General features: G+C 35.4%; 1 protein-coding gene across 3 annotated transcripts in view; it reads left to right on the forward strand.

Moving 5' to 3' along the window:
- The window catches only part of MACROD2 (mono-ADP ribosylhydrolase 2), a 1,872,659-nt gene that overhangs the window by 427,059 nt on the left and 1,426,021 nt on the right, over positions 1-19,579 (forward strand). For all 3 annotated transcript variants that reach the window (XM_057312671.1, XM_057312670.1, XM_057312672.1), the window contains exon 4: positions 3,649-3,678. In XM_057312671.1, the coding sequence (XP_057168654.1) occupies positions 3,649-3,678 (30 nt within the window). The remainder of the gene's footprint in view (positions 1-3,648; positions 3,679-19,579) is intronic.

The following is a 19,579-nucleotide window of genomic DNA, read 5'->3' on the forward strand; positions in this document are numbered from 1 at the left end:
TGCTTTATAAACAGTGAAACTGTTCATCTCATTGAGTTGTTATTTTGGGGGGATGAAAAAGTGCAATACACAGATTCATTAACTTGCAATGGCTCATTTTAGTTTCTCATTGAATCAATTTTTGAGACAATTACCATAGCTTGATTTTTTCCTCTACTTCTCTAGTAGTAGAAAGGGTATTTAATTTAGGAAAATATGAATAAAATAGTGCTGGTTAGCATGCTCAGAAAAGAGATTTTTAAATCTTATTTTAGAAGCAGTGATATAATGCTCATAAACTTCAAGTTTTCTTTGTTTCTTTTCTCCTTTTCCTTCTTTGTGAAGCTTGGAGAATAAGAGGGACGTCCAAAATTCCCTCCAGCAAGGGACTTAGGTAGGACAGAAATATATAAACATATTTTGTACATTTTTGATCATTAAGTATTTCCAAAGAAATTTTAAAAGTTTCTTTAATAGTCCTTGATTTTACAGGCAGAAAAAGGACCAAAGTTTGCTCTTTCTACAGACTTAAATAAACAAACACCTCTAATATCAAAAAGAAATTGGACTAAACTTACCAATTCCCCCATTATTAGAAAACATGTATTGAGAGCTTCTTAGGTGCAGTCCAAACTATTAAACTCAGACCTTGTCTTTAGGGGCTTCCTATTTAATTGGGATATACTTCAATTTATTAGAGATAATTAAGTAGAAATTAAATGACTATTAATTTTAGACACACAAAAGTCATTTTCACTTTTGTAAAATGGAAGAAATATTAATCCACCTGACCACTGAATGTTGAGCATAAGTTATGTTATATATAAGGTGTTTCGTGAAGGTAAAAGTAATATTTGAAATCATGATAAAGGTTCACTTTTATTTGCCTTCATTTATGTCACTTTTACCGAAGAAAATTGCCTTGATATTTTTGCTAATAAACATTTCATTAAAAATTTTTTTGAGAACAGACATTGATGGGATGCATGGGTGGCTCAGCCCATTAAGCATCTGCCTTCAGCTCAGGTCATGATCCCAGGGTCCTGGGATCAAGTATTGCACTAGGCTCCTTGCTCAGTGGGGAGCTTGCTTCCCCCTCTCCCACTCCCCCTGCTTGTGCTCTCTCTCTCTCTGTCAAATAAATAAATAAAATCTTTAAAAAAAGAAATTGATAATAGAAATTATTAGGCTTAAATTTCATGAATTCTATAGAAAAATCATTACCTGGATTATAGTTATTAGAACAGAATTGCTTAGAATATATATATATTTGTGTGTGTATGTGTGTGTGTGTATGAATATATTTTAGCAGCCTAGATTGAGTTCTATTACATGAATAGTAATGTACATGAAATTATCGTAAAGTTGGGGCACCTGGGTGGCTCAATCAGTTAAGCTTCTGACTCTTGATTTCAGCTCAGGTCATGATCTGAAGGTGATGAGATCAAGCCCTGTGTTGGGCTCTGCCCTGGGTGTGGAGCCTGCTTAAGATTCTCTCTCCCTCTCCCACTGCCCCTCCCCACCTCCTGCTCTCTCTCTCTCTTTCTCTCTCTCTCTCTCTCTCTCTCTCACACGCACACACACACACACACGTGCATGCACACACAAACACACACACAAGGTGATAGTACATTATGTAGGCTGCCACAGTTTGGTAAAGTAATTCTATGTTGATATTAAAATGTGACCAGATACACTTATCTAGACATGAGTACACATCTGATATAAATTGACTTTTCTCCAGGACTGGGAGTCTGGTTCCTGCACCTATGCCTACTCATCCACCCACATCTATTGGATAAGTGCCTAGTTAAACAGATGGACCTTGGGCTGTGTTCTCAAAACAGGCCACCTCTACCTTTATTGAGCTAAACATTGGGTGAAAGTAGCTGCATTGTGTTATTTTGCTCCTGGCCATGATAATTTGAGTGAAAAGCTACCATTCATTATTATTATTTGTTCTTGGGGATACCTTTTTCTTTACGAATGAATATGTGAAGATGGAGGAAAACAGAGTTTCAGGGATCTGGAAAACCTATAGATAGAGAAGTAGTTCTCAGTGACATATAAAAATAAACAATCAGCAGGAGCGTGAAATGCCATGTGGTTTTATAAATGCATGTAGCTAAGATTTTAGAAAATACTTGACTTAGCCAAGAGACATGGGTTGATCATGGAAATTCTGCCATTCACTAAGGGGTGTGAGAACCAAAATAGAATTCACAGCATCTTTCCTCTTGCCCTTGCAACAAGTTACCACTTTAACAGCTATAAATTTTGATTTGGTGTAGGACATTAAGTCCTGGCTACCATCTATGTAAATATCACACTCTCACTGTGAAGTCAGATAGATTTGGGGACCTGAGTTGCCAGAGTGGCAGAAGATTTTATGACATCAGAAGTGTGTTTTATTTATGATTGATAAATGCCATTGCTATCTAGTCCATGTTTGTGGAAAAAGTACTGAGAGGAAGGCAAGAGCGGCAGTTAGATGGTCCTGTCCTTGGAAGATAATATGAAAGAAGATTTAATATTCTAATATTGACCTATTGTCAAGACCTTCAAAGGCATGTGGTCTCCATGCATTTTCATGATATTCTCTTTAGTGTTGTATAAATTATCACATATTTAACCTCATGGAATTATGAATGTGGGCATTTGTTGTTAAATGATTCGGTACTTATTGATGGGATCAGTAACATGTATTTGCTTCTCTTAATTATGGCAACGGTGTGTGGACAGCACACTGAAGTTCCAAGTTAAAGACTTCTACTTCTCTTTCCTAAATAATTTCTTTAGTTTTTTTTTGGTACTTCAGGTTTTTACACAAAGAAAGAGACCCTGGATGCCACATACTTTCTTTATACTGCGGTAGGATTTCTTTTTTTATGATGGCATGAGATAATGCCTATGATACATAAGAACTCTATGGAATGAAGCTCAGTGCAATGTATATTAACTTTTTTTTTCTGGCTGTTATGATGATTAGATAAATGTAGGCATAAGGTTGTTTACTACTTCAGCAGAAACTGCGATGGTACTGTATGAAAATTTGACCTCTTGAAAGAAATTCAAATGGAATTATCTTATATTTTGCTTGTATTTGGTTTCTATAAATATGTGTGCTAGGATAATGGATAACTATATAAGAAATGGCACAACATTGTTTTACAAAAACGCTTTTCTTTTCCTCAAATAAAAAGTTAATGCTAAAAGTAATAAATCTGTTACTGGTTGAGGGTTCTTACTGCACAATGTCTTAGGATAGCTTTATTTGATGATGTTTTATTAAAATTATTATTATTCTTTTATGTTACATTGTCCTTTGAAACATAACATTATTCTCTCTCTACTTGCTAAAACAGAGAACATAGAAGATTAATTTAGATATAGAATAGAAAATAAAAGAATCACAATATGTACTTCATTTTATTAGAAGGGAATACATATAAAAATAGTCATTTGAAGAGAAAAAAGAGATAGTGAATTATTTTAATTTTCATACCATCATAAGAAAGTAATAAAAGCTATCCTTATATGAAAGTACATAGTGTGAGTCTGTGTGTATTTATAAGAGACATGATCACCACCAGCTTTTTCTTAAACTATCTGGCATATTATAGTTTTAATGTATTACTTAATGTTTTTTGTTTGTTTTGTTTTAAACAGCAAATGCCAGTCTTCTTGGAGGAGGAGGTGGTAAGTCCTGAACATCACTTATTTTAAAATATATTTTTTACCACACCAACCACAAGATACTAAGTAAGTTCTGTGATACTTTAAAGAAAACTAATTCAGCTGTAATTATTAACCACAAAAATGATCATCTTCTAGAAAATAATTTATAATAAAAGTATATACATTGGTTTGCCTAAATATTATTTTAAAGGACTTCAAAATATGTGGAATACTGTTGCTCTTCTCCTCAAACTTTGTATTTCTACCTTTGGCATAAGCTGTAACAGCTCTAAGCTATTGAGACAAACACACATATAGCAGATGACAGAGTCACTTTTAATATAAATTCTAAAGCAGTACATTTGGAGACTTGTGGATTTAGGTCTTTTTTTCTTTTTTCATCATAATGACTTAAAAAAAGGCTGTGGCTTTGTAGTGTGTGAGCTTGATATATCAGCCACTTACTGTGAAAAATAAAAAAGATATTAGTATTGGCACTTTGCTTTTTCTTTTAGATTGTTTAGAGGAGAACGAATGAGATCAAACAGAGATGAAGAAGAGAGAGATTCCTGTACTGGGAATTTTTTTTGATACTAAAATCTTGGAGATGTTGAATGATGAAAACTTTCCTAGTCCATCTATGTATAATATAGTGGTGGGAAAATGTATGCAATAAAATAGGGTGCTTTTCATTTAAGACCCAGATGGACATAAATAGGTTTGTTTTCTCTCTTGCTCTTTTTCTCTTCTTTTCCCCTTCGCTCCCTTTTTTCATGTACATAGTTGAAGTAAATGTAATTGCACAGAGCTTTAGACTTTCAAAAAATTCCCTGGCCATCATCAGGAGGTTACTGGGTAAATTTTATTTGGAAACTAAAATCTTAATCATTGTTCCTTTATAGGAATCAATAGATTTTTAGAAAACAGAATCCTGGAAATAGAAATAATAGAAAAACAGTTTAATCTAGAAAGTGCTCTTCATGTATCACGTGTCAATGCACATTCTATGGCAGAGTATTTCTTGTCTTCTTTCCTAAATTACTTTAGAAAATATAAATTGACAGGATTTCTCATTGTATTTTGGGAAATTAGAAGGGAAAATTTTCTTTGGGAGTTAGGAAATTTTTATTTCTATTATTTTATTCCCAGTAAATTTTTATTTCTAGGTCTCTCTTGTCAAGAAAACATTATTAAAATAAATTGCCCATAGTGCGGATTTTCTTACAAACATATTGGTATTTTAACAAATTTGATGAATACTGTTAAATAGGATAAATCTGTCTCATGTACAAGTAGTCTAGATATAAACTAGACTGGTTGTATGGTAATTCCATGGTGTCATCAAGCATTCAAGCTCTTTTCTGCTCTTTCTTCTAGTACATGGAACTCAGGGTCCGTGGTAGTAACTGGAGTAAATAAATGGAGCTCTAGCCATTATAGATGTGGGGGTCAGGAGGAGTAAGAAAGATGGCAAAAAATAAAAAAAAGATCACCCCTAAAAGATGAGTCATTTTCTTTAAGCAGCTTTCTCTGAAATCCTGCATTATCTTCAAATTTATCAAAGGGTCATTCGTAGATACATATAATTTCATTTCTAGAAGCAATATGCTCATGAAAAAGTACTTAGTATTTTCTTTTCTTGTTTTATTCTGGCCAGGTGGTATTTAATTAATACTGACTATTTCTTATCCATGATACCTTTCTATTTAAAACATGGTGATCTTAGCTGCTTTACAAAGGGAATAAGAACAATATATTTTAACAGAGGAAAATCTCACATACACAGATTGACATGTGCCAAGTTTATGTCTTTGGTTTCACCCAAGCTTAGATAAGAACAAACAGAATTTTAAGGGAAAAAAACCCCAAAACACTTGTCTTGAATGGACACGTGGGAGAAGGGGGAAGAACTTGGTACTTCTGGCATATAGCAGATAGGTGTTAGGTCATCTCTATTAGAAGAAGGAGTGACAAGTGGAGTGACATATTTAAGAAACTTCTCTTTTTGGTTGGAACCAAGAGCAGGGTCAGGAGAAGATTCTGCAGGTTATTTAGACCTCACTACCAGAGAGAATGAGACTCTTTCCCTCTTTCTTTCCTCCTTTTTTCCCCTTTCCTTCCATTCCCTCTCCCCCTCCCTCTATCCCCTTCCCCCCCTCCCTTCCCAGTTGTTCTTTTCTTATCAAAGAAGAGTTGACATACAATTTTGTACTAGTTTCAGGTGTACAACATAACGATTCAATATTTACATACATTATGAAATGGTCACTATAATAAGTCTAGTTATCATCTGTCACCCTACAAAGTTGTTACAATATTATTGACTGTATTCCCTATGCTGTACATTACATCCATGTGTGTTATTTATTTTATAATCGAAAGATTTTACCTCTTAATTTCCTTTACGTATTTCATTCATCCCCTTATCCTCCTGCCCTCTGTCAACCATCAGTTTGTTCTCTATGAGTCTGTTTCTATTTTGTTTTGTTTGCTTACCTGTATTGTTTTTTATTTTAATTTTTAATGATTTTTGTTTTTTAGATTCCATGTATGAGTGAAATCATATGGTATGTGTCTTTGTCTGACTTATTTTACTTACCACACTACCTTCTAGGTCCATCCATGTTATTGCAAATGGCAAGATTTCATTCTTTTTTATGGATGGGTACTAGTCCATTGTGTGTGTGTGTGTGTGTGTGTGTGTGTGTGTGTGTGTGTGTGCGTGTGTGTGTGTGTGTGTGTATCATACACACATGATCTCCTATATTTTAATCCATTCATCTGTCTCTATTGGATATTTAGGTTGCTTCCATATCTTGCCTATTGTAAATAATGCTGCAATGAACATAGGGGTGCTTGTTTTTTTGAATTAGCATTTTCATTTTCTTCAGATAAATACCTAAAAATGGAATTTCTAGAATTAGTGTTCTGTTCTCTAAGAAGGAAGGGGAGAATGGAGGTTTTGGTAGATAATGAATAGACCCTGCCATAATGGGAAGGCAGGCTACTGTTCATAAAGCCTTGCCAAGCTGTTTTGTTTAAATATATGCAAACAAGTTGGTGTGTATAGAACTAACTCTAGTGTTTGGCCTGTATTTCTTTATGGTTCTTCTAACCTGTGTGAGAAGATATATCGTGAATTTTTAGCAGTGTCAAGAAATTCAGGAATAAGCAAATTCAGGTTTCTGCTTACCTGAAGTATATACTTTACTATCTTCCTCTAGATGGTTGATTTTGCTAAAATACAGTTTTTGCCATAATTTCTAATTTCTGAATTCTTAAATTAGTGACTTGGCATCGTCATAAAGATAAATTACAATTATTTAAGATGGCTGTAATTTCTTTCTTTAAAGTAGGTCATTGATGGGTTTAAATTTATTTATGTACTTCTAGAGATGTCAAGATTGCTATAAAGTACATGTCTGATTTTTGGAAAGCTATATTTAAAAATTAAATTTAAGGAATATTTTTAGCCCTCTCTGAATTGAATTTTGGTCTTCTGATTCTATGACAAATCTTTTTAATCCTGTCAGTGATATTTGTAAAGTAACACTTCATAATCATCCGATAAGGGACAGCTAAATTGATGTAATTTCCTTGGATTTAATCAGGGATTCCTTTTATTGACATGAATTAATATCCCTTCAAAAGCCTCTAAAGGGAATAATTCTTTGTTGACCAAACAATTTGATCAAGAAAATCTGACACTACAGAAGAAATTATAATGCTCTCTTAGGTACCATTTCTTCAGGCCCTCAGGAAGGCTTCCCCCCGCCCCCGTTGTATGTAAGTGGTACTTGAAATTTAGACAAAATCAGTGTATATAAAATTGTATTATCTGTAAAATCTTCACATTTTGTTTTTCCTGAGTGCTTATAAACCAAGGAGAGAGGTGTCCTAAAAGATTTATTTATTTATTTATTTATTTATTTATTTATTTATTTATTTATAAAGATTTTATTTATTTATTTGACAGAGAGAGAGACAGCCAGTGAGAGAGGGAACACAAGCAGGGGGAGTGGGAGAGGAAGAAGCAGCCTCCCAGAAGAGCAGGGAGCCTGATGTGAGGCTTGATCCATTAGGCCCTGGGCCAAAGGCAGACGCTTAACTGAGCCAGGCAGGCACCCCCTAAAAGAAGATTTTAAAGAAATGGTCAAAATCATCCTCTCAGCTCTGATTTGAAAGTGAGGGAATCTCTTCACATTGGTGTGAATTTTTATCATTGGGCTAGAGGTCACTCTTTCTAGGAATTTAGTGTCACTGACTACATTCATTATAATGAACACAGGTAATGGGGTCACAACTGCCTAGTCATTTTAGGTGAAATGCTTGGTAAAATGGATCATCTCTTTCTTTATTTCCTAGATATGTTAAAGGCAGAGACAAATACTAATATCTTACCTAAGTATGTGGCTGGTCTGTGGTGCCTGGACTCTACTTTTCGGGAAGCCTTTACATTACCTATAATGTCAGAAAAACCTTAGTATTTCTAAAAAAAATTTTTACAAGCTTTCTGCCATTGCTACCCTGTATAGCTAGCTGTTTGGCACATTGATATATAAGCCAAGTAAATTTTGTTTTCTAATTTAGTCATTTTATTAGTAAGAATAGGCTATATTATGTGTGGTAGCCAATAAGCCTAAAAATCTTAGTGGCTTAATAAAATGAGTTTTATTTCTTGAATAGGATTGTTGCCTCTCCTAACTGTGCTCTCCTATAGGTGGCAATACAGAGACTCAGGCTGTTCTCTTACCTTGTAGCTATGCTGTGTGATGTGTGGTTGGCTGCTAAGAACGTCACAGAGCAGCAGGAGAGAGCTGGAAGGTCTTGTGAAATATATTTACAGACCAGTTTGGGAATGGCTTATATCACTTCTGTTCATATTTCATGGGTTAGAATTCAGGCAGGTGACCCCCCCAACCTAACTACAAGGAAGGCTGGGAAGAATGGAGTTTTCCAGAGTTTCCAGAAAGAGGAAATGGTATGATAAATACATAGCAACTACCTCTGCCACAGTGTTCAAATGAGATCAGTGTTTTATTACTATTATTACTACTACTACTACTAAATTAATGGTGAGGAAAATGAGACTTTGAGGGATTTGGTGACTTCTTCAATGTTATACCGCTTATAAAGGGCAAATGTTGAATGAGAAGACAGGGCTCTTGGCTTCCACTCTAGAGCTCTTTGTCTTTGCTCTGTGGTTTTTAATATGTGTTTGCTCTTCAGATTTGCTGTTTCTGTGCATAGGTAGGTAACTGTTTACACCAGGAAAAATGAATGAGAAGACAGGAAACATGCATCTGAGATATGAATGATGTTTTCCTTGGCTTATTTTCACAAGTCTCAAGCTCAGTTGGTAATTTGAACACACATGCAACGGCAGTTAGACTGTTTGGATTGCTTTGGGTTGCTGCCCAGATTCATGTACCTTTTTTGTGTATTTAAGGTTCAGTCTTAGGATACATTGTATTTTAAATACCTGTTCACTGGTCTGTAATAAGAATGTTTTACATATACAAGGTCCTGTGATGTACTTTTGGAATATATAATAATAAAAAAGACCCAATCTTTGCATGTAGCCTCAAATTATGTGAAGAAGCAGAATTAGAAAGAAAAATCAGAATTAAAGAGCTAATTCCGTGATTTCTTTTAGATCATTATATTAAATAGACAAGAACAAAATTTATAATCTCTTACTTTAGATAATGTTTTTTCCCCTCTCATTGTCAAAATAATTAACATCAGACCAGTAACTGCTGATAGAAACCAAATAGGACATTATTTATGGAATTTGCTTCCTTTTCCAGTCTGTCAAAGCTTTGGAGTGCTGAAACCTGACGCATAATGTTAGACTTCTGACAGAGTGGCAATTTAAGGTTGGGTTTTTATACACATAACTTAGTAGGACTGCTATTTTATTCACATACACACATATATTTGTATCAATACTATAATTTTCTAGCTTATCCCTGAGGTGACTCTGTGGAAGGTTAATCTTAAAAAACTCTATGTGTAAGCAACTACCACTAAAGAAACACTCAGCCCCCAATGGAATGTTTGGGAAAGCCATTTTTCTAGAATGAGAACATAGCATATATTATCACCTTTACTATTTCCAGAGGCTTCTTGCTCTCTTTGTGCCCCTTAGATTAACAAGGTTCACTGGCCTGGGGTTAGTAACTGCTTCTCTGAAGTCTGTTGTTTCTTGTTTGGACAGTACTATTTGCAGAGAGAATACCTAATGCTTTTTGTTATTAATGGCCATTTATATGTTCATGCAGTTTGTGTGAGGTGTCAAAACGCACGCTTCAAAAGCCCTAAAATCATAAAACTATTTGGTGTTATGCCATCAGTGTTTCTTCGCCCACCCATCACCTTTTTCTACATATGAACACACAGATGTGCACGTATTCATTCATTCATTCATTCATTCATTCATTCAACAAATACTAGTTCAGTAACTACTGTGTTTCAGCGTAAATTATTGATTTGGTAATAAACACAGCCCTTTCGCTGTGACTAACCATTGTCCCTGTTTCACTGATAGAATTCTCCAGGTTCTTTCAAGTGTTTTAGGCATCAGATTCCTTCTTTAAAAAACAAAACAGATATCCTGAAAAATACTCTTTTCACAAAAAATCCGATTTGTTACCAAAAATTCCTAACATGAAAAACAACAAAGTTTAAAGAACTTTTCGAGTGTGCTTAAGTGGGTGTATTTTCATAAATTGCTTTGTAAACATTCACAAGCAAAGTTGAATGCCTTCTCACCCTCTTTCTGCGCACTGAAGGAATTTCCCTGGCATATGTCACTCCCCACAGAGATTCCATGTTTTCGCTCTTGTTGAACCTTGAGATCTGGCTAGGCCTTGGGCATGCTGGGAGGAATCTAGGATAATGGTCAGTAGTGAGCGACCAAGGCTAGTGAGAGCAGGTAGGTTGTTGGGGTTGCGTCTGAGGAGAGGCCATCAGGCATGTCTGGCAGTGAGTTAGTCAGCTGGCCTATGCTCAGTAGGTGGAGGGGTCCCAGCCACGGGCCTGGAGAGTAGTAATAGTCTCAGTCATGAGAGAGAGCAGAATGACAAGAGAAACTCAGGAACCCTGGCTTTATTGGTTAGCAGGAACTCTGTCTTAGAAGCAGAGCTACAGGAAGGGATGTGATGCTAAACCATAGAAAACAGGCTTAAATCTTGACTGCCTCAGGTAGGATTGATCCCAGACACTGCAGAAGGTTGAGCCTGCTAGAGATCAGGAGACCAAGAAGTGAGGAAGGAGAGGGGAAGAAGGATGTAGGGGCCAGGAGCCAGGCCAGATCTGCAACATTCAGCTAGGTACTGAACCAACCTACCTTTGTCCTCTCTCCCTCTCTCTTTCTTTTCCTTCATCATCCCCTCCCTTTTTTCTTTTCTTCCTTCCCCCCCCTTTCTCAGTCAACAGTATGTGTGATTACCTCTGATACTAGTTTTGACATTGAGGTAGCAAAAATACTTATAAATAGGTGCAATTAGAAGTATAAATTTTTATTTACCCATTAGTATCTGAAGAACTAGAAAGGTTCTTAATATAGGGAAAATGAAGCAGAACAGATGAAATCCACATCTTGGAGTGGTTAGGGAAGCCTTTCCAAAAGAGGTGACACTTGGAGGATGGATGTCATTTACTAGGAGGGGAAGGAAATGACCCACTCAGTTGTACTTCCTGCTGTGTGATAGATATCGTATAGATACCCTGCTGTACTTCAGTTATACCCCTTACTGTTCTTCAGTCGTAGTATCTGTACTTTGGTTAAATAGTGTCCTCTGACCATCCAGGCATGCCACTTAAAATGGGGTCAACAGCTTTAGAACTGAAGAACGGAACTCTGGTGCTAGTGGTGCTGGCAGCAAACCTCCGTTGGAACAACCTGGGCAAGGTGGTCATCCCTAACACAGGCTCCTCCCCGCTATGTCTTCTCCTCTGATCTCAGTCTTCTCCCTGCATCTCAGTCTAGGGACCAGCTCTGCAGCTGCCCACACCAGTTGGATTTCGAGTATATGATTTCCTCATTCCACATGAGCTTGTCTAGTTCTATTCTTAGAAGTTTGACCCAGCCGTGGTTGCCCTAATCCTGTCTGCCATTTGTCATTTTGCCTCCCAGATGCTTCCGGGTGGAGGAAGGAGAGGGGTGTGAAGTCCAGGTCATGTCTGTGCTTGAACTTTCCTATTGTAATGGCCATTCCGAAGGCATGCTTTATTTATATCACCTCTAACTTTGATCACCATGATGTCTGCATTCTAAAACTAAATTTTGAAGTTATTCTTCATATTGATGGTGTACCTACTCCTCTTTCTAAGTGAAACTGCACCATCTAAAAGCCATGTCAAAGGGGTAGCCCCATGCAGATTAAATGCTTCTTCTCATTCCAGCCATAGCTGATAGAACCTGGAAGGATATATTTTACAATTAGGGAATAAATTTCTTGAGAACAGAGACTTTTAACTTATCTTTACAGCCCTGGCAGCTTCTACTGTGTAGTAGATACTTTATTTTAATTTTGAGATATTATTCTTATCCTGGATTCTTAACATGTTTAGATATTTCAGTTTGACCAGATTGTTCTGGAAAGATAATTTCTTTATCTTTAGGTGATCTCTAAATTAAAAAAAAAAACCCAAAACTTTTAAAAATGCTTATAACAGACAACCTGAAGATCATATTGATATTTATGCAGTAATTATTTTAAGCATTGTATTTACTTTTCTTTATAAAAAGTTTATATAACCAGGATCTCATAATTTTCTTTAAATACTATGATTATATGCTTTGAATCCTGGAGGATAAAGATAACAATATTTATTTGTATAGATGTATAAATGAAATACATAAAATATGCATTCCGTGGATTACATAGAAAGAAGGGAAGGCTCTTGTCTTTCATTCAGGTATTTTACCAGTTATTTCTTACAATCCGAAATGTTATTTTCATTATTGATTTTTCTTGGTTAGATCCATCGGCAAAATTTTAAAGTACTAATATGCCAGTTAATGAGATATGACATTCATTTAGAAATAGGATCAAGGACACACCGTAGGAAAAGTTTTAAAGAAGGTTGGCTTAGCTATTGAACCTCATGCTTGAAAAGCATTGGAAAGTGAGAATTATGGGCAGTAACCTCTTAATATTTTACTTTATTAGGTTTCTCATCAAAAACAATGAATTAATTTTGTAATACACTTCTAATTTAAAATATTAAGATATGAAAATGGGAGGTTACTTAGAAATAGATGTGTGAACATTGAAACGATAACCTCTATTTTATGATTAATTAATATAAATAATCACTTTTTAGGTTCATAGTTTTGTTTTATTAAAGCTAATTGATTCTTTTCTCTGACATAGGCTTCATTTCATTAACTTGTGGGTGTTTCATAAAACCTTTGTATGATCCTTGTGTTCAACCTTTAGAAGAAAAATACAGATGGTTCCTCACTTAACAGTTTGACAATTTTCTGAGATTATGAAGGTGCATAAGCTATACATGCTCAATAAAAGTTGTACTCTGAATTTGAATTTTGGTTTCTTCCCAGGCTAGCGATGTGTGGGATGATACTCTTGTGATGCTGGGCAGCAGAAGTAAACCATAGCTCCCAGTATTTCATATGACCATGAGGGTAAACAATTGATATGGTTACAACCATTCTATACTCATACAACAATTCTGTTTTTTTGACTTTCCGTACAGTATTCAATACATTACATGAGGTATTCAACTCCTTATTATAAAACAGACTTTGTGTTAGATGATTTTGTCCAACTGTAGGCTAATATAAGTGTTCTGAGCATGTTTAAGGTAGGCTAAGCCAACTTATGATGTTTGGTAGTTGGGTGTATTAAATGCATTTTTGACTTATAGCATTCCCAACTTATAATGGGTTTTATTAGGATGTAACTCCATCATGAGTCAAGGAGGATCTGTAAGGTAAAAACATTTACTCCTAAGTTTTCATGGCTAAAGTTTAATTTATTTTAAAATCTTAATTGCACTCAAGTTAAAATGATATATCTTATCTTTATTAAATCTTTCATTATGTGAAGAAATATTCTATATACATTGTGATAGCTATTTTCCCTACTAATAATATTAACCATTGAGACTTAGAAAATTTTGGATAAAATAGTGATATCGTTGCAGAACAGATAACATGGGAGGGGATTTTGCACACATGTATTATTGGGGGAAAGAGCCCCAACAAGATTGAGGGAAGGATTTTAGAGTCTAAAAATATGGTAGACTGAGGAAATTAAAAAAAAAAAAAACACCTTTCTGCAACAAACTCACATAAATTATGGATGAAATATAATAAAAATTAATTTAAATATATCAGACAGCTTGCAAGAAGGAATGGAAATCCTTAGATGCTATAAACAAGGGAGTACTGAAAAAACAAAGTGAATCAGAACTATAATATAAACTACACATTATCAGTACCTTTGTGGTAGTATACATGGTGATGGGGAATTAGACACCAGGAGGTAAGAGGCTGGTTTTCATTTGGGGATGCAAAATAGTATACAAAAGTGTGAGATTAAAGTTTAGATTCTCATCTAAAGTCAAGATATGTTACACTTGAAAAAAATTCCCCATTGGCTCAAGAAAGGTAGAAGGAAGATTCCCACCCCACCCCCCACTTAAAAATTAAGTGTCCCAAGCCTGCAACTTCATTGTGTTTGGTTTTTAAATTTATATTACTTATGTCTAAGAATCCCAAACCCAAGAAATTAACATAAAAATTGGTCCTAGAGGTTATTATTGTTGGCAAATATAAAATCACTCTGGAGGTAAATGCCCAACACCCAGGCCACAGGGTATTCTCACAAAAGAAAAAGCCCTGCCAAAATGATGTAATTATCAGAAATTACAAAACACTTGAGGAAATTTACAGTGGAGAAGCCTGATAAATGCTACCTCACCCAGGTAATCAAAGTCATGACCAGCAATGATAAATCACATTGATAAGATGTGCCTTTAATTTGATTTAATGAAAATGCTATTTTCATTGTTTCATTTTCACGTTATTTTCCTTTCAAACACCTGTAATTCTAACCATGAATAAAATATCAGATTTATTTTATTTTATTTTAAAGATTTTATTTATGTATTAGAGAGAGAGTGAGCAGGAAGGAGAGGAAGAGAAATCTGAAGCAGACTCTGCGCTAAGCACAGAGTGTGATGTGGCACTCAATCCCACAACTATGAGATCACGACCTGAGCCAACACAAAGAGTGAGACACTTAACTGACTGAGCCATCCAGGTACCCCTAGAGAAATTTTAATAGAAGCAGAAAACATTAGGTAAAACTAAGGAAATGTGAATAAACTATGGAACTTGTTAATAATATGTCAATATTCGTTCATTAATTGTAACAAATGTACCTTAGTCATTTAAGATATTAATAATAAGGGAAACTAGGTGTGAAGTACATGGGAGTTCTCTGTACTATCTTCTCAATTTCTCCATAAATCTAAAACTCTTCTAAAAGATAGTGTGTTCTGAAAAAAATTGAGGAATCAGTCTGAAATGCACACCAAATGTGAAAGAGTCACAATGAGCATCAAGACCAGGCTCCTAATCAGTTGGTTGAGCATCTGACTCTTGGTTTTGGCTCAGGCCATGATCTCATGGGTCATGAAATCAAACCCTGTGATGGACTCCATGCTCAGCAGGGAGTCTGCATGAGATTCTCTGCCTCTGCCCTTCCCTCTAACCACATGCTCTATGTATAATAAATAAATAAATCCTTAAAAAAATAAAGCTAGACTCCCATGAAACTAAGGTAGCCAGATAGCATCCTAATAGAAAATACCAATCAATATGTTTAACATGATTAAAGGTCTAAAAATGAGAATTCAAACTCTAAGAAAATGATAAAATACCAAAAACAAGCAGATGTGAAAAGGAGGCAAATTGAAATCCTGAGTGAAATATATAAAGTTAAAAACTCTAATAAACAGATTTTTATGAAATATTAGACATAATCAAAGAGAGAATTAGTGACTAAGAAGACACTGTAGGAATTACCCAGAATGCATCACAGAGCTACAAATGGTAAATATGAAAAGATGGGACTGAGAGAAGACTGATAGAAGAAGAATATCCAATATGGGAATGGGAATTCCATCCAATGGGAATTCCTGAAAGGTAAAAGATAGAAAGAAAGGAAATATTTGAAGAGATAATAGTTGATAATTTTTCACAATTGCCACAGAAACAAGTTATCCCATAGAATGCACATACTGATTTCTAGTGAGAAAAAATTAAATCGAGAAGTGGACACATTATAGTGAAGCTGTAGAACATGAAAGAGAAATGTAAAAACTTGAATGACACTAGAAAGGTTTTTCTACAAAGAAACAACTTTTAGACTGACAGCTGAATCATCAGCAACAATAGATGCTAAAAGGTAACAAAGTAATATTTGGGAAAAATTAATATTAACCTGGAATTTCTTTATCCACAAAAACTATCATTCAGTATTGAGGCAAAAATAAAGACATACTGAAAAAAAATTAATCACAGACCCTTGCTGAAAACTACCAAAATATAAGCTTGAATAAGAAGGAATTTGAATCCACTTTGCACACCTCAAAAAAGATTGTTATGACTAGTCTATTGTATTGTTATTTTTTAAAGTTTTTAGGGTAGAAAATTTTACACATGTAGAAATGTAGATAGAGTAATGTGATAAATCCAATTTTCTCATCATGCAGCTTCAACAATTTTCAACTCATAGCTAATGTTGTTTCATCTATACCTCCATCTGCTCGAAAACCTGGATTATTTTGAAGCAAATCCAAGAATCATTCTCTGTCTTTAAATATTTTGATATGTACCTTTAACAGGTGGGGTGTATTTTTTCCCTATATTTTTATTTTAACATCATAAAAATATAAATTTTTATATAACCTAAAAAAACCTCCTTAATATCTTCAAATGTCCAGTAGTGCTCATGTTCTTCCTACTATCTTATAATTTTTTTACAGTATATTTGCTTGAATTGGGATACAAATAAGATTTTTTTGTCCTAATTGTTGTGTCTTTTATGTCTCTTTTAATATATGGATTCCTCCTTCATATCTGGTCTCAATATGTATCTCTAAAAGATAGTCTTTCTATGTGTTTATGTTTTCAACTGGATACCTATTTATTTTGTTTTCATTTTGCTTTTGATTTGGGGGATTGCATTTTTTCATAATTGGTAAGCATTTTACATAACTTTTATAATTCTGTTTCATAGTTCACTTTTGGAAAAAAAAGTAAAGTTTAAGTCATTCTTTGGATGTTTGGATAGGTATATACCACTCAAGTAAAAGAAACCCTGAGAGCCCCCTTTTCAGACATGGAAATTCCTTGTAAAATTCTGGACTTTTAAAAGATTTCCCACTGTGTTTGCGTAGCTAAATGGGACTGAACTCTTAGATGCAGAGATTTATATCCAAAAAAAAAAAAAAAAAGGCTTAGTGTTAGGAAGTACTTTACATAGCTGCCAGGATATGTTTATTTATCTTCCTAATTATATAGTAGCTGTGGTATAATGCTTGTACAGCTGATCTACTTGGAGTAAAGGTACACTTTTTTCAAAAGTATACTAAGGAGAAGTTTATTGAGTTCCTGTTTAAATATCCATTCCTTATCCCCAAGGAGACTCTGAAGGTGACCTGTAAGGGCACGGTAGTAAATAAAAGTCCAAGCAGATACTACAGGACATGTCTCTTGTGTTGTAGAATCACTAGATTATATCCCTTCAGTTTATGGGGGAGAATGGTTTTCTTTACTCTATCTTTTGTGGCTCCATAGTAATATAAGGTGGGGCAATTACTTTAAAAGCCACATTATAATCTTTTTAATTTCAGCACTATTAAGAATCCTATTCCATTCTTTGGAGCTGCCTTAATTTGAGTCCAAACTGGAGATACGCAGTGGGGTATAGGGAGGAATAAACCTGGCCACTTCTGAATGGTGACAAATCCAAGGAGATCCCAGGAGTCCAGTTGCAGACCTTGAGAATTTGCTTCCCTCAGAAGGTCCTTCTACTTTCCATGATCACTTATTGCTGCAGCTCTGTCTTTGGCCAAAAGTCATTAATTGTTTTTGCTGTTATTTTTTTTATGACTTAGGACAAATTCATTATCGTCTGTCCTAGTTTCCTTCTCTGTAAAGATGGTTATTATATGTAACAACTTTACAGAGGTGGAATAACTAATTGCTCATTGTAAAGTGCTTTTCAAATACAAAGTGGTTATTACTGTAGTTGTCATTATTATTATCATTATAGTCTAAAACTGAGAGATGAAAGGTGCTGGATAATTGTAAGATATGGTGATGTTATATCCAAATAAAGAAGAGTAACTTGAATTGTTGGATAACAGAAATCCAAATACCTGTGTGGGATAGAAGAGAGTTTCTTTTGTTGGAAGATAATATAGATAATTGTGCTTTAGTTAACCCCAAGTAAACCCAAAGATTTTTACATGTAAATATAGACAGAAGATTATTCTAACAGCAGTTCATTTCATACTGTGTAGTGGTAGTTGTCAGGAACCTTTCTTTCAATCATTTAAATGCCCAGAGTCAGAAATTATTATATCCAAGAGTATGAAGTATTCCAGCTTCCTGCAACGTTACCAGGCCAGGAAAAGGTGAGCTAAACACATCCTTTAGAACAGGACATTTGCTGAGGCTATCTTTCAAAGCACTGAAAGAGGAACGAGAAATAGCAGGCTATCCCTATTCAGGCAATTACTTGGCCCTGGGGAGGAGCAAGGGATCCTACAAAACAGAATTAATGGCCCATTTAATGTGTGTGGCCAGCAGGCAGCCAGGCCTAGAAGTAGGAGGAGGAAAGGTGGAATCCAACAGAAGCTGACTGAACATATAAGGGGTTTGGGGGGGGGGTGTCCTGAAACTTGGAGGACTGCGGAGGAGACCCATCAGTCCTCTCATCCTGGATCTGAATGGCATTTGCAGAAACCTGGACAACAGCCTGGAACCCAGGGGTCAGCACTGAGGTCAGTATCCAGACTCCAGGTCTAGAAAGGTAACCTAAGTCAAACTCCAGCTCCTGAAGTATCTGAGTCTCCAAAACTGGCTTTGGGAGCAGGGATGAACAGAACTTATGTGAGGGGAGTGTCAATGGACTCAACTATGAACAATCTGGAGGACGAAGAAGGACGATGGAAAATGTACAACATCGGAGCATTCTTTCATAGATGATAAGCAAGAGGTGATGTGTCAGGAGCTTGTAGCTAAAACACTTCCTCTGCTTCTGCTGCAGGGTTATTTGAAGCAAAAAAAAAAAAAATCTCATAAATAGTTGCAAGGGCCACAAAACCCTCTGCTAAACTAAATATGCCAGTTTCTGCAACTTCCTGTAGGTTGAGCTCACCCAATTCACCCAAGGGCTCCGATTCACAAATGTGATATGTATGATGTCTGTAACTGCAGGGTCAGCTTTGCAGGACATAGTTCACAAAGACATTTGTAAATCTCCAAGTTTCATTTCTACTGTAATCGTAAAAAATGTAATTCACTTGTTGGATTTTGTTAAACCAGGAATGATTCTACATGTCTATTAGTTCAAATCCCCTGCTCTATTTGCCAGATAAATTCCTACTCATCCTTTAGATCTCCATTTAGTAGTTCTCCAGCAGACCTCTCTGCATGGCCTAAGATACATTAGGACTGCAGCCCTTCTTGCTGTGTCTCCATCAAAGTTAGTGTGTTTTCTTAGGTAACTCTCTTCCCTGTTAAATTATGGGTTCTGTAATAGCATGGGCTGTGTCTGTCTTGTTCATTTGTTGTATCCTCAGAACTGTGAAGAGTATCTGACATATACTAGGCACCAACGAACTAAATGTTGGACCGATGAGTAAAGGAATG

The sequence above is a fragment of the Ursus arctos genome, unplaced genomic scaffold, assembly GCF_023065955.2.
Source record: "Ursus arctos isolate Adak ecotype North America unplaced genomic scaffold, UrsArc2.0 scaffold_16, whole genome shotgun sequence".
NCBI classification, from domain to species: domain Eukaryota; kingdom Metazoa; phylum Chordata; class Mammalia; order Carnivora; family Ursidae; genus Ursus; species Ursus arctos.